The 17,014-nt window shown below is 36.5% G+C and overlaps 1 protein-coding gene across 5 annotated transcripts in view; it reads right to left on the minus strand.

Annotated features, from left to right (window-relative positions):
• Positions 1 to 17,014, minus strand: part of LOC128859977 (ras guanine nucleotide exchange factor L) — a 59,963-nt gene that overhangs the window by 9,825 nt on the left and 33,124 nt on the right. For 4 of the 5 annotated variants that reach the window (XM_054097165.1, XM_054097162.1, XM_054097161.1 and 1 more), the window contains 3 exons: positions 13,713 to 13,882; positions 13,510 to 13,583; positions 3,678 to 4,015 (listed from right to left, as the gene is read on the minus strand). In XM_054097165.1, coding sequence (XP_053953140.1) covers positions 3,678 to 4,015; positions 13,510 to 13,583; positions 13,713 to 13,882 — 582 coding nt within the window. Of the gene's footprint in view, positions 1 to 3,677; positions 4,016 to 4,586; positions 7,975 to 13,509; positions 13,584 to 13,712; positions 13,883 to 17,014 lie in introns of those variants that run through there. The other variant, XM_054097166.1, reaches the window with a different exon arrangement.

Consider the following 17,014-nt stretch of genomic DNA (forward strand, 5'->3'; position numbering starts at 1 on the left):
CTAGCCTTAAGCGAATAGAACATCTGCGTGCATACATACATACATACATAGCCCATAAAGTCTGCGTTTACCTTACGAATATTTTTGTGTTGCTTAAAACTACAATATAAATGTAGGTATTGTTCAAAACAAAAGTTATGAGATTTTTCACTTCATTATAAAATTATAAAATTGAGAAAAGATAGAAACAGTTTTCGAAATATTGTCAAAGATATTGGGAGAACGTTTTTCTCTGTATTGAAAAATTACAAGCAAAGCGGGATTTTAAAATCTAAGCTCAGGTCTGGGCGTCCAAGAACACTATCGATCCCAGAAGTGCGCAGCATAATCAACAATGGTAGCAATGGTTAACTTTCGAATTACATAATCAAAAGCTGTCGAATACGTGCGCCAAACATTTAAAAAAAGTAACTGCTAGAAACGTTTTACGTGACGCTGAATACCACTTGTGAACAAAACAATATTTATTGCGATTGCATAGCGCTAAGTGGTATGAGTCAGTTGGAATTTGAATCGACGTTGCATAAATGTAATTTGAAACAGAGTGCCGAAAATTTTGGACTAACAAGAACGTTTTGGTTCCAACAGGATAATGATCCAAAACACACCCAATGACCAAACCAACAAAGCTGCCAAATACTTCCGCAGAATATTTCTTTCAAACACTTCACAGAACGCTTCGGTGATATTCACACCGTTCAAGTTTCTGCGCCATACGTTAGGACGGGCATGATGAGAGACTCGTTCCCCACCAACCCCATTCGCTTTACTTCTTTATCCAATTTGGAAAAGCCCAGAGCCGGCGTTAGTGGTATTGAGCAACGACATCTTACGTAGTCATATTAGTTTTGTGGGGATACCAAATTCAAACATCGCGGCATATAGGTAACTCCTTTTCGTGCTTCGAATGCAGCCTTAAAATCGAAAAAAATATCGTGTATCATTTCTTCTTTTATGAGTATTTGCCAAGACTTGGCGTATTGTGAATATCTAGTCGGTTGTAGATTTTTCAGGTCTACAGGGTTTGATTGAAAAGTAATGAGCCTTATTTTTTTAAGCAGTTTTATTAAACCTTTTGGCTTATACAACTAATATTCTTTAAAATAGGACCCTCGAGCGTCAATACACCGCTGGTAGCGGTCCTTCCACATCGCGTTCAATTCGGCTGTCACAGTTTTTTGGATCGCCTCGATGGAGTCGAAACGCCTCCCCTTCAGCTTTCTTTTCAGGCGCGGGAACAAGAAGAAGTCCGGCGGGGGCAGGTCTGGGCTGTAGGGAGGGTGGGTGAGCACGGGAATCTCCATCTTGGCCAGTGCAGAGGTGCAGAGGAAGGCGGTGTGCGCCGGCGCATTGTCGTGATGAAGGGTTCAATTGTTGACGAGGTCGGGCCGAACCCGGGCGACGCGGTTTTTCAGCCGAAGGAGCACTTCTTTGTAAAATGCCGCATTTACAGTGCTTCCTGGAGGTACAAACTCCTTGTGGATGATGCCTCGAGAGTCGAAAAAGATGATCAGCATGGTTTTGACCTTGGATTTCGACATGCGCGCCTTCTTGGGTTGTATCGATTGGCTCGTGTGCCACTCCGCTCTCTCTCTTGCCCTCAGGATCGTACTCAAAGCACCAGGTTTCCTCTCCTGTGATACAATTGTCAAAAGTATTATCCTGTTCGTCACTTTCCAATACTTCACGACTCTTTTCCACACGCAATTGCTTTTGTTCATCAGTCAAAACCTTTGGAACCAATTTGGCACACTCTTTGTAATAAGTTAAATTCAACTCTCCACTGATCTCACGTAGACTAGCACGACGGTCAATGTTCAAAAATTCACGAGCCCGGTTCACATCTTCGTCTGTTTGCGTCGTCGAAGACCTTCCAGATCGCTGTTCGTCTTCGACGTCCTCCCGGCCTTCCTTGAACGACTTGTGCCACCGTTTTACCTGGGCACTGGACAGAGATTGGTCCCCGTAAGCCTCCTTGAGTAGCCCAATGGTTTCGGTACTCGTTTTGTTTAGCTTTACGCAAAATTTGATCGAGTAACGTTGCTCCAACGATCGCTGCATTTTCGCCACTGCAAAATCCTAACACACTTTTAAAAGAGCTTTCACGCGCGGAGCGATGTTGACTGCACCGCTGTTGCCAGCGAACTGGGGCCGGTTTCTAGTGGAAGGGGAAGGTCCAACGATCATTTTCCCCTACCAGCCGATTCGGTTGATCGCTTGGCAGACGCTCCGTGCGGGAAGGCTCATTTCTTTTCAATCAAACTCTGTAAAGCCACACTCATAAGGTCTAAACTGTTGGCTGACGGAGGGCCTTTCATACAATACGCTTGCTAGAAGCTTATATGCGATATTTAAAAGACTAATCCTGCGGTAATTGGCAGGATCACCCTTTTTATGGATTGGGCAGAGCACGCTTAAATTCAAATCGGCAGGCATGCTTTCATCCGACCATATTTTGCAGAGGAGCTATATTTGCAGGTTGCTACAATTACTTACCGTTATGCAAAAACTGAAGTGAAGAATCTCGTTATTTTGTTTGCTTTTGTAAACTAAGAATGCAATAGAGAAATAAATAAATATATGTTTTAAACTATAAATTTGTATTTGATTATATTTTTATAGTTGGTTAAAAAATTTAAAAACATTTGTAAGATGAACGCAGACTTTATGGCATATGTGTATGTATGTGCGCAGTATCGAAATTCGCTATCAAACATGGAACAATTGTGGCGACATATGCAGGCGGAGTGGACAAATAACCCCACTGCATTATTGAAAATTTGGTAGAAAGTATGTACTATATGCCCAGAGGTGTCAAAGTGTTTTTTCAAATAAAGGTTCATGACAAAATATTGATATCTATACGAGATTTAGTTTTAAGCGTAAAAGTGTAAAGAGTAAACTACCATTTTTTTGTTTACCAATTTAAAAAAGGAGAGCTCTAGCTACTATGTTTTGGCTTATAAATGCTGTTGATATTGTTTGTAGAACGTGGGAACCGGTCCATATTTTTTTCTTATGTTGGTAGGACTGTAAGACAAACATCTATCACTACTTATCCGTTTTGAAGCGTTTGAGAGATGCTGTACGTCACAAACGGCCGGAAATGTGGGCAAACAATTCTTGGATTTTGCATGATGATAACGCGCCATCGCATCAAGCCCAAATTGTGCTGGATTATTTGACCAAACACCAAGGAAATACCATCGTGCAAGCAACGTATTCACCTGATTTGGCCCTGTGCGCCTTCTTTTTGTTTCCCAAGTTGGAGTTACCACTTCGTGGAAGGGGATTTCAGTCGATAGAGGAGATCAAAGAAAATGCGACGAAGGAGCTGAAGGCCATCCCTTCGTCGACCTACCAGCGGTGCATGGAGGACTGGGTTAAACGTTGGAACATGTGTGTTGCTTCAGACGTGTTGCTTCAGATAAAATAAGTTAGCCTGAAATTTAACTCTGTTTGTGTTTGTTTAAACATTCCCGGTACTTTCTGGCCATAGGATATATATACAAGTATGTATATACAGTATTTAGTCGCGTTCAAGAAACGTGTTGACGGTTTTGCTTCCCACTGTATGTATTAATATGAACATATGGGTAGACATAAATATAGAATGTGTTTATGTATATGTATACGGATATTTGGGATGCCTTCGTATGCTTCCTTCGTTTGCTCACATTGCAAAATTTGCTGAAGTTCTCGACGATTATATACTTTTCGTAAAAAGTTACTGTTTGATTACTCTGAATACCGAACTGTTTGAATATTTCCTGTTTTTTTGGCGGCAAACGCGTTATATGTGTACAGACCCCATCTTCAACTCTGTGCGTTTCATGCACATCGAAATTTTCGTAGATTATTAAATTTTCCAAAACTTTTGGCATGAGACATCTTGGTGGCAGCGATTCAAAATTACTTCCTACTCTAGAAGCACAGCTACTGTCCAGCGAACCGCTAGTATTAGGTCCAAAATCCATGCTATCGTTTGATTGCTGCTGAACCATGGTTTTTAGATCTACAAAAAAAAAATTAGGACACTTAAAAGCTAATTTCAATAAACTAGATAAATACAATAAATGAAATAGTGGAACGAACATTTGTTTGGCAAAAAACTCTATTTTTTAATAGAATATGGAAAACATCTTACCCCAGTCGAGCATATTTCCTCGCAAGCAATGCGAGTATGTACATACATACATATGTACCATAAATATACACATAAATACATATTCAGCACATAAGCGCGTATGTATGTATGTGCATACAAAAGCTCTCATAATTGATTGCATAGATAAAGAAATACGCTCTCATAGAGGCACAAGTGTGCCTGAATTTACACGGCAAGATGGCGCGCGAAATGGATTTAGCGATCGTATTAGAGTCTCAGCGCTATGCTGCCGCGATGCCAACTATTTTTAGTTGCTGCAAGCAAGCTCGATCCGTCATAGTAATCCTCATATAAAGAAAATTATGAGAGCAAATACAAACAATAAAAAGTATAATATAAATGAAGAGACCAAAATCGCAGTTATATGTATCACATGCACGTATTGTGCTCATGTGAGAGTAGATTTGATAAAATAAAATAATTCTATTAAGTTTATCCACCTAATTAAGTTTTGCAAATACAAGTGTTCACTTCAATGAAACGCATTTTTAGATTCAATGTTTTTTTCGACAAATAATATTTTGATTAAAAAAAATCTTCATAATCTCCTTTTGCTAATACATTTTACAAAAACAAAAAACACATAAATTCTAAACACATAAGAATAATCGTTTTAGGACACACATTTAGCATGTTATTTGTATATGCATGTGTATAGATATGAACATGCAGTTGAAAACTTACATAAAACATGTGTACTTATGTAAAAATGCAAGTGCTTACACGGACTATACATTTTATAGCTAAGTAAATTTAAATAATCTCTTTCAACGGAATAACATGGCATATATATATGTTTATATATAGTCTATTATGTGTGTATGGATGTAGTATGTATTTAACTGTATGTAGAAAAATATGTAAAAGATAGTTAAAGTTCTAATTCTTCAAGGAGTATTGTAAAATTAATTTTATTTTAATTTTGTTCAATTACTGAGGAAAAGTCACAGAATAATATAGTTAAGTTTGATTTTTTGTCCATCTCTGTATAGTGGCCCAGCTAACGTACGAAATTTAATTTAATTCGGTTGTAAATAAAAGATGCATACAAAATTAGGTTCGCAACTAAGTTTCCCCAACTAAGCTCAATAGATGCCGCCAGCAGTGTGTGCTAGTCGATTAACATAACCTAAACGTCATAAACCAAGCTTAGACGTATGGTAAACAAACTGCTTCCACACATTAGTGATTTTGTTTTGGTATCATATACTTTTGGTTTTGTGAAAATGTCTGATTTTGTGCCGAATAATCGTCATTTGCGAGAAGTTTTTCAAAAAGTTTCAAAAAGTTTATGGAGATGCTGCTTTAAGTGAAACAACGTGCCGAGATTGGTTCTGTCGCTCCAAATACGGTGATTTTAATGTTGACGACCGTCCGCGTGAAGGAAGGTCAAAAACTTTCGAAGACGCTGAATTGGAGCAATTGCTCAATGAGGATCCGTGTTAAACGCAAGAAGAGCTTGCTTCAGTATTAGTATGAGTTAAAACCAAGGGATGTTGAGTGTCGTTTTTTCGCCTGTGAGCAACTGCTCCAGCGGCAAAAAAGGAAGGGTTTTCTTCATCGCATTGTGACGGGTGATGAAAAATGGAATGAAATGGGCAATACTTTCAATGATTCACTTGTAACCATTTTTTCAGAATAAAGTAGTATTTTCATAAAAAAAACGACGAGAACTTAGTTGCACACCTAATATATATTTTTTTATTAAAAAGAGTAAACCTTGCAGCGTAGCCCATTCTGTTAAATTCGTTTTTCGGCACATTTTTGCGAGTTTTGGCACTTACAGTGCTGGACAAAAGTTTAAAAAGGATTAAAAGTTTCACATCATACGAACATAAAAGCGTAGAATATGGGAATAAAACGCAATAAAATTATTTTCTTTAAAACTGAATGAGAAACCATATAGTAGGGAAGACGTCATTGAATATTAGTAGAGAAAATTATTAAAATTAAATTTTAAATAATTCGAAACATTAAAACTTTGCATTTTGAAATAAAATGGGTGGTAAAAATACAACTCCTGAAGAAAGCGAAATTATTGAAAATTTTTTTTTAAGATTGAAAAAGCATTAAGGAGATATGTAAAAGTGTTTTGAGGCGCCAAAAAGCGGAAGAGCATTCAAACTTTCACTTGTCGACAAGCGCAGAATTATTAGTTTTGTGGAAAAGAGCATAAAACCAGTTCCTCACAAAAAAAAAAACAGCAACCATTTCGGAAAAAAATAACAATGAGGTCATTTCATTCACATAGGCTTCTGAATAAAGCAGATTATAATGCAAGAATATGCCAAAGTGATCTAGCAGCCACTAAAATACAATGAAAAAAGAAGACTACTTGAATATTTTGAAGGAAAGCTTAAATAAAAGAGCAATAAAATTGAGCTTAGGCAATAACTTATATCTGCATCACGACAATGATCCGAAACACACCGCCGAAATAGTGCGACTTTGGATACTATAAGTCGTTCCGCAAATAAAAACACATCCCAATCGCTTGACCTTAACTCAATCGAGGAATTATGGGACGAGCTTGAGAAAAGGTTAAGAAAGTATACTATAACATCCAAAATCGACTAAAAGCTGTTATTTTAGAAGAATGGCGGAAAATACCGGCCGAAATACTACGCGTCCAAGTGTCCAATATTTTTGTCCAGACATAAAGTGAAGTGCTTCGATGTTTTGAATTATTTGAAAGATTTTTAACAAATAAAATCTACGAATTTGTGATTTGAAATATGTGCCTTTAATACTATTTTAAAGAAACTGATATTTATTGAATTTTACTCCTATACTCGATGCTTTTACATTAATATGGTGTGATGGCGGAAGCTTTTGTCCATCACTGTAGGTATGCATCTTACCATGTTGTAATCTTGAACCGACTCACAAAAATTAATCTAATGAATCAAAACGCAACTTCTGGTCGGCCAATTAACATCACCGATTAAGCTGATTATCCTATTTTCGATTTTAACGTCATCAGTCATAAAAGTTTTGCTGGTACTCACGAAACTGCTATGAAACTATTCGCTTAATGTTTGGTTATTGTTTGGGTCTGTGGTTTTTCCGTTATTGTTTCTAGATTTTGTAAATGCCTAACCCTTAACTAAATTTACGACCCATCACGGATATTATTTTAGCTGTCAAAGTCAAAAAATCGATAGTTCAAATACTAAACGCTAGATGGACCACCCAGTACTTAATCTACGTGCACATTTGAAGGAGGATTTTAGCTTGAAAAAATAATCAAATAAAATTGGAAATAACGTAATACATATATTATATAATACATATTTTCTAATGCATATTTTACAGATTTAACGCTACTATAGTTTTGATTAACTAATTTTCCAACTTATTCGATTACGAATTACATAAATGTTAATATCAAAATCATTTGGATAAACCTCTTGACATTGACATCGGGATGTGTAAAGGTTGCTGGTGTTGTTGTTGCAGCTGATGGAAGTGGCCCGGTGGAAGTTGTGGAGGTGGTGCTTGTAACAGTAACTGTGGATGTGATTGTGTTTGTGGTGTTTTTGGAAATTGTGATTGTAAAGGTTGCGGCTGTAACGGTTGTGATTGTAATGACTGTGATTGTAGCGGTTGTGGTTGTAACGGTTGTGATTGTAGCGGTTGTGGTTGTAACGGTAGTGATTGCAGCGGTTGTGGTTGTAACGGTTGTGATTGTAGCGGTTGTGGTTGTAACGGTAGTGATTGCAGCGGTTGTGGTTGTAACGGTTGTGATTGTAGCAATTGTGGTTGTGATTGTGGCACGCATGGATTGCTTTTACTGGAAGCATTACCTAAAAATCCAAAAATAAAAAAAAAAACAAGTGCATAAAAATTATAAAAATGTTCATCAAATGTGCTTATATGTGTATTATTTAGAATTTCTTTAAGTACTGCGCTTTCCGACTTTTTCTGGAAAAAAAAAATTATTTTATAAAATGGATGACTTTTGGGAACGAGGTTTTTCGATTCGATTTCGGATTTTTTACAATTTTAAAAATTGTCTGCAATACTCGTATTTTCGCTTTTTATGCTTGTGACAATACTATTCCTATTACACTAGTTTACAGCCATTTTGCACTAAGTGCTTAAGGGGTTACATGGGTTTCGTTGGTTGAAAAAATCGATTTATTTTTTTTTGGCTTATTAATTTCTACAACATCTCAGGAATATTTCCTAAATTTTCAAGTCGATCCGAATAATAAATTCGGAGATACAGCCTTTGGAATGTGTGCCCTCCAAGCCACTTTTATTGTTATTCAAAACTTTAAACGCGTTTTTCTGGAACCGTGTTTTCAAAGTCGGTTGTCAAATGTTCTCGAAAACTACTCAGCCGATCTTGATGAAATTTTACGCAGGTGTTCGAAATACAATTTACTCGTGCTTGAACGAAGGATTTTGATTTTTTTCAATTACAACTATTTAAAAAAACAAAATGTTAAGCAAATTTGACCGAAATTTTCATTTTTTTGCAAAAATGTCTGCCAAAATTCCAATTTTTTTTCTTTCCTTCGTTCAAGCACGAGTTTATGGTCTTAACTAAAACACTTATTTTTGTTTTTTCATTTTTGATGAGCCTGTCAGGAGTTATGCTGACAACGCGGACGCACCTTTTTTTTCGTGGGGTCACCGGAAATAACGTCACAATGGAGGAGTTTTAATTTTTTTTTTTTGAAAATTTCAGAAATTATTCTTTAAATATGTATCTATAAGACAGAGAAAAGTTTGAATTAAATAAATAATTTTTTACATAGAAAAAAAAAAATTGAAAATAGGCCTTTTTTACCCGACGAAACCCACGTAACCCCTTAATGTACGTATATAGTAGTTGCTCGAGGGATACTATCTATCTATTTTTTTTTTGTTTTTTTGGAAAAAACAAAGATATATGTTGATATTTGTTATTGTAATTACTAAGGTCTGTATTGGACAGTGACCTTTCGATTATGGCCTCCGAAGTCATTTACAAGACATATCGCACACATTCTTCGAAGGTGCCACAACTAAACACTTTACAAACCCGATTTTTTTGTAATATTTTACTATTCAAATCTTAATCTGCTGCAGTATATACTTAGTAGCATCTCACAAGTAGCTCAAGCTAATTATCTGCAATGAACGGTGATCAGACTTCGCGAAAGCTCGCCCTATTGAAAGTTCCTTACATCCTTAGGCTGACATATGAATTGTTGGACTTCGCCAATAATTCCAAATGTATTTTTCGAACATGTTTCAGCCTCTAGTATGTGTGAAAAGAGAGAAGAGAAAAGGCGAACAAGAATGTAGGAAAAAGAAATTACGATCGGAACCGCCTTATTATTATCCCCATCGTGTGTGTTGCAGCGATTTAACTATCTTAAATGGTGTAACTTCGGCTGCCACGTCACCGGGTAGTCAGCAACAGAGCTCTACTACTCATTTCACTCGTATTCACAGACTCGTTCAATCAGAAATCGTGCAGTCGACAACGAAGTGTCATGAGTGATGGTTCCGTTGATTTTTTTCGAATATCAGCAACACAATCTCAGTTTTTTCGTAATCAAACCGCTGTCATGACTCCGGTTACGTCAGTAAATTAGCAGATTCCTTGAAAATTGCAGAGCCGTTTAACGGGCCGATGTAGTGTGGCCAACCTTCTCAATTCTTTTCACCACGGCTCTCTTATATTGAGAATAATGATTGTTCGTTTAGTTGCTATGTAACAAAAAATTTGAACATTTTACATTTCCTATATTACAGTTGCCGCAAGTCTTGTTACTTTTTGGAAACAGAAAAGTATTTGTGTCGAAGTGCTTTAGATAAACAATTATTCTCGTATTTCGTCGGGTTGAAAATCCAATAACATGGTTTCGATTCCATATGCATAGGGCTAAAATGCATTGCCTGCTTAGATATGACTTTCTTGATTTGCCTTTCGGTATCTAATCCATTTGATTGACATTTTTCGTTCAATATTAATTTTTATTAGATAAGCTGAGCTTTTACATGCATCTCAAAATAGAAACTGCCCATCAATATGCTTGCAGCATTACGTCATAAGTGTTGTTTTTTATACAACAATTTTCAATAATTATTGCAAATTATCCCAAACAGGCGTTCGTTAGCATCAACAAATTTGACACTAACCAAAAATTGCAAGAGCAAAGTGACAGTTCGATGCGAGAGAAGCATGGAAATATTTTCCCTAGCAGGAATTATCCATGGCGAAAATATAGGAACTAACAACAAATGATTGTAATTTATGTAAACAGATTGGTGTTTTTGAAATTTGGACTTCTGTGTGCTTTTTGGCTGCTTCTGTGGTACTTTACAGTTTGAGATTTATAATCAAAAACGATAGCATGAGCAATTTAGCAACGGAAATTATTACCGTTCCGAAATGTAAACTGGTAAACATTTGCTTCTGTTGGTGTTCTTTTTATTAAAAACAAACTAACTAACAGCACTAGCTGATTGGTCTCATTCTGTATGATTTTGTTACTGATTGCAAATATTGTGTTCGATACCTATTTTGATATTCATGACTTTGTTTAAGCTTTTGATTTTTATTGCTATGGCTACTATTCTTATCGAACAAACCTAGAACTGTCAATTCAAGTCATTTTTGCCAAGTCATAAGTGTGAGCACATTACAGGTATACTTTGGTATATAGCCTGAACATTTTTTCGAGATGAATTTTTCAAGACAATGCAATCAATCAGAATACGACCAACGCCAAAACGATTAATGTACATATGCCATTTTGCATAAAAAAAACGTAAAACTTTAATGTGGCACTCCTTGTAAATTTCATATAACATATTTTACTTTTCATTTTCTAACTCACGAGTTGGATAAAACTTTTATATTTTATTATATGTACCTATGTACATATACAGTGTCTCTTAGCGATTTTTTTATTATTTGTAAACCAGTGTTATTAGGTAATGTTTCTATTAGGCTTTCAAAATGTCCTCCCAACTAGGAATTTTAAGCAGATGGTGAATAAAAAATAAAACGCAATGATTTTAAGAAACAAACATTAAATAAAAGTTAATAACTTAATGAACAAAGATTGCAGAAAAAACTAAAAAGAATATTTTCGATGTAATATATAAGTATATGTATGTGTGCACTTTGAAATTGTATATATGAGGCTAATAGATATGTGAAATTACATAGATTAAATTTATTTATGTAAATGCACATGCTTTAAAAACGTATTTATATGTACATTAAGGCGGTCCTTAATAGGGCTTCAAATCCTAATTATTTTTTTATTTTAACAAAGACCCTCAGTGTGTAACAAAATTGTAGAATGTTAATCCTTAACGCAAATATATTATAACTTAATAAAGCATCATTATAACATAACATTTGTATAAGCTATCAAAACAGTTTTTATTTTATTTTCTTCATCATTAATCGTACTATGTTAAACAAAAAAACTCTTATCAATTATCTTTGTTATAAACCAAATGGCGCAATTTAGATTTGATTTCTCTCATTAGGCGTTGGACATTAGTTTTGGGTTACGATATCTGTTGCTCTCTGTCAATTCGTTTTAAACTGCTGCTCATTTTTAATTTCTGGTTTAGATTTTATTAATTTTCTCTCAACAATTGCCCAATATTTTTCAATGGGTCGCAATTGTGAACAGTTTAGTGAGTTGTGATCCTTTTGAACAATATTTACCATACCACGTGGTTTCCATTCTAGTTCATGGCAATGCGGTTATAATGACACGATGCTAAATCGGGCCGGAGCAGAACTGGGTCTGTATGTTGTTTTATGAATGGTAGCAAACGTTTTCGCAAATACTACAATAATTCATATAAATTTCTTGATAGTGCCCTTGGTAATGAACGTTTTGCCTTTTATACCACGCAGGCAGATGGCTTGCCAAACCAAATATTTTTCCAACATTTTTAGCTTAAAGACACCTGCAACTCATTCTCTTTTCGTTGCAGTATAAAACTCAGTGGCCTGAATCTGCTCAAAGTAAGCTTAATGTATAGGGTTATTCAATAGGTGCGCTTCAACTTTTTTCCGATAGGGAGGGCGAAAGACGCAATATTTTTTATTTTTCACTTGTCATTTGTAAACTTCATTAGTATACATTTCATCATGGAACGCTACACACTTGAGCAACGATTGCAAATCGTGCACATTTTTTATGAAAATAATCGTTCTGTTGCTGCTACTTTAAGAGCATTACGGCCATTTTACGGTCCATTTAACAAGCCGTCCCGTTTTGGGGTTATGTGAAGTCATTGGTCTACAGTAACAAGCCGGCGACGATTTGTGAGCTCAGAGCCAATATTGATCGCGAAATTGCTGGAATTTCGACCGATTTATGCAAAAGAGTGGTCGAAAATTGGGTTCAACGATTGGACTTCGTAAAACGTGCACGCGGTGGTCATGCAAAAGAAATCGAGTTTCATACTTAAATGTATATGTTCAAACTCGATAATAAAAAAAAAATTAGTTAAAAAAGTCAAACCGTTTGTGTTTTATTCAAAAAAGTTCAAAAGTCGAAGCGCTCTTACTGAAAAATCCTATACATATGTTTTATTGTCCATAACCACACAGCCATGTCTTCACTGTTTAATTTTCTGCACTCTTATTTGGTTTATCATTTAGATTGGGTGCCATAATCTTTTTATATGATCATAAACCTTCACTTTTCCACACTTTTTGAACATAACCTTTCCACCTATAGACCTGTTTTGCAGCATCTCGAATTGGAAGGCATCGTCTTTTTCGAAATAATGACACCACTTCTTTGGCTTGTGGCTGCGACACAAATCCATTTCTCTTCCACTTTCAGGCTTTCGTTCAACCGACAAGGTTTCATTAAACTTTCTTAACACATAACTTACCGCACTTTTCGGACTATTTAAAGTTTTTGGATGATTAAGTTTGTGCTTCTAGATTATACGTTTTACTTATTATACTTTCAGGCCCTCTTTTAACGTAAATCATTGCATTTTTTTGAACCAAATAAAAATGATCATAAGCCATAAAATGTCAAATTGCCTTAATAAAAACACTAGCGACATATTGTGATTCAAACAAAAAATGTGTTAATTTTTAACATAGCAGCAGTCCCATTTCCAATACTTTCGCTTCAATTTCCGGGTTAGCTCCATAAAATATAATATGTAGTTGCCAATAATTTTTTGGGAATGCTGCTGGGATGATACTATTTGGACGGAAATAAATCAAAGACTCTGAACCAACTTAAACAAAAATTAGAAGGGCTTTTTGTGCAAAAGTTAAAGTTTGAAAATAAAGACCACCTTTGTGTAATCACAATTCACTACTACAATTCATCCTTCGAACTAACCTGCTGTAGTATTCGATAGGAATCGTTTCGTTTTGTCCAGTATATAAGGCAGATTGTAACCATCTTTTGTGTATCTGTGCGAAAAAAAAAATTTAATTTCAAGCATTAAATTAAATTAAAATTAAAATTAAATTAAAATTACATGAAGATTTATTGTTTTTAATCAAAATCATTTCATTGCTATTAATCATGTGAATACTTACATTTCTGTTCGTTTGGTGCAGAAAAGATTTTTGAAATTACTATAAATGCAAAAAAGCGTAAAGGTTGGTAGTCCTTGCCCCAAATAACGAGCAAATTTAATTTGGTCTGCCTTGTTTAAGCCACTTTGATTGAGTGAAAGAAATGGCCGATGGTCCTGAATGTCATATTCCTTGAAGAGATTAAAGAGAATAGAAATTAGGATTTAGTGTATTATATTTTTGACATTATAACTCTAAAATAAACTCGATAATAATCATCCTCATCATTGAGTCCATCGTAGTAAAGTTACCAATACAACTCTCCTGTGGACTCGAAAGAAGTGCTGCCAAACTTAAATAACAAATTTTAATGCTTCGGTATTAACTGGCAAGACGTAAACAAACTAGCTTTAGCCTAAAAAATTATTTCTTTAGCGTTATTTTGCAATTATTTTCCTTTTCTTGCATATAAAATGAATTCTATTGTATGTGGGGTAATAATATTTTTGAATGAAGAAAGGCGAAAATTTAGAATACTTCATACAGTGGAAAAAATTGAACATTTGATTCTTTTAAAAACAATACTTGCTTGCTAAAATATATGTGACCTGGTCTACGAAAAGGTACCTTACGTGCGAAAACAAGTTTTCGAGAAAACAGCAGTTAAAGTTTAAACTTCTAAAAACCCTTGTAACTTTTTTAAATATTAATAGTTTTCAATCCGGTTTGGCTTATTTTCTTCAGCGTAGATCACAGTATCAATAAAATCACAGAAGAGTTGAAAAACATTTTTTTATAAAAAAAAAACCCGAATAACAGTTTTTAAATATTTTAATTAACTTTTGATATTGAAACAATGCCACAATTCGTGACAAAAATTTTGACAAATCCTTAAAAACCACCATTTATAAAGTTATGAATACATTTTTTGTAACAAATTTTTTGTCTTCGTTATTCTAATTTGTATCATGACAAAAAAATCAGTCTTTTTCGTATTTGTACTTTTCTTTTTTTTTACTTTTAACAAACTTTTAAACAAATTATGACTTTCTGGTTTTCACTATTTTAAAGAGCCTTTCACACACTATTCGAATCAACAAAAAAGTGAAAAATGATTTTTTGACACGTAAGGTACCTTTTCATAGACCAGGTCACATACCTATGTATATAGTATGTATAATTTCAAAAGTTTTAAATTACAGATTTGTTAAAAATTTGTAATTGAACAAATTATCCTCTATACAAATTGCTTTGTATAGAGGATAATTCAAGTGTTGCGAATTCGTCGTCAATGAATGAGATTCATAGTGAGATTTGGTGTTAGGATTTTTTCTGGAAGGCGGTTACCAGGAAGATGTTAATAATTATGATGTACTAATTGGCCGGCCCCAGAGGGTCGGGGGAAAAATACATCTGCGGTAAGGCATGCCTGTCGTAAGAGGCGACTAAAATCCGGCAGGAGAGGAAGGGGTTCGGCTCGAAAGACCTCACATACCCCGAGTATCTCCAGCGGCAGGGCTGTAAAGCTCATCAGGATCGAGAACAGTAAGATCCTGATTACGGTATACTGGAAAATATTATTAGATTAGGAAGTCCATGGGCTGGTGAAAGTAGTATTCTATCACCTCAGTACTGGAGGGTGACACCGCACCGAAATGGCTGATAGGATAATGCTACAATCGCCTCTGTCCCGTTAAAACTCTGGCAAGCTTTCGGGTACGTTCCTTACACGCCACCATTAAGTCGGTGGTGCAGGCTCAGTTGAGAAATCCTGACTAGTCCCTGTCCTGTCCTCTCGACCAGATGTGATGTTCGACGTTTACAATGCCTGCATTACTCAAAGCATCTTCCCTAAGCTGTGGAAAATACAGAAACTGATGCTAATCAGTAAGGGTAGGAGTGACCCAGCGCAACCGTCAGCTTGGCGTCCGCTTTGCATGCTGGACAGCGCCGGGAAATTGTTTGAGAAACTCATACAGCGTAGACTTACAGAGTCTGTTGAGAGAAGTAGGAGGATTGTCAGCAAGGCAATACGGTTTCCGACGCGGAAAATCAACCCTTGGCGCAATAGAGGAGGTAGTAAGCAGCGCTCAACGCAGACGCCACTACCTGAACCGCATCACCGTGCTGGCAACGCTTGATGTACGAAACGCCTTTAACAGCCTACGATGGACAGACATTATAAAGGCACTACGAAAAAGGTTTCGAATACCTGCATAAATGCTAAGAATTCCCCAGAGCTACTTGAGTGAGCGCGAACTGCTATACGACACACCAGATGGTCAGAAAGCGATAACGTCTGGTGCAGCTCAAGGATCTATTTTTGGCCCCGATCTCTGGAATCTGAGCTACGATGCGATATTGAGCATAGAAATGCCAGGAGATACACATTTAGTCTGAGTAGATTAATGCTAAGTAGATTAATGGCAAACATCGGTGGGCCAACACAGAGCAAAAGAAAGCTAATTATGGCGGCCACAAGCTCAATTCTCCTGTACGGCAGCGAAATATGGGGAATTGTGCTAAACTGCAAAGCTAAGCGCAAAGCACTGGAGGCTGTGCAACGAACAGCTGCACCCAGAGTTGCCTCAGCCTACCGCACAGTCTCAGGCGCTGCAATTTTCGTGATCAGCGGTCAGATACCCATCGACCTCATGCTCCGGGAATGTATGGATGCGTGGGACTCCAAGAAGAAACACGCCATCACTAGCCTCCCAGAACGGAGACGCCAAACTTTGCAGCGTTGGCAAAGACGATGGGACACTGAACCGAGTGGCAGATGGATGGCGAAACTTTTTCCATCAATTGACAAATGGGTCCAAAGGAACTTCGGAGAAGTGAATTACTTCTTAACTCAGTTCCTCTCGGGTCACGGATACTTCCGGAGTTACCTATACCGTATGGACAAGGTAACCGATTCCAAGTGCTTGTACTGCGAAGCTCCGAGCGATGACGCTTTTATATTAGTTGTGACAGATGGCTCGCGGAAAGAAATGCTCTGAGAGAGCAGATTGGCGACATCGCACCGAGCAACATAATCAGCAAAATGCTTGAACGTGGAGACAGCTGGAACGCGGTATTGAAATACATCGAGAACGTACTACGAAAAAAAAGATTGACCTCGACACAGTGCAACAAAGTGAAGCCGCCCAGATAGAGACACAAGAAGACGAGCTTATAGCATGAAAGCTGGCTACAAATATAGCGGACCCAGACGTGGGGGAATAGAATTGGTCCTTTATGGATGCCGTTCTGGGCCCTCCCGAAGTAATATGGAAAACAGTTCCGGGAAGGGTGTCTACCCGGAAGGAGAGGAGGGATCG

This window comes from Anastrepha ludens, chromosome 4 (genome assembly GCF_028408465.1).
Source record: "Anastrepha ludens isolate Willacy chromosome 4, idAnaLude1.1, whole genome shotgun sequence".
NCBI classification, from domain to species: Eukaryota; Metazoa; Arthropoda; class Insecta; order Diptera; family Tephritidae; genus Anastrepha; species Anastrepha ludens.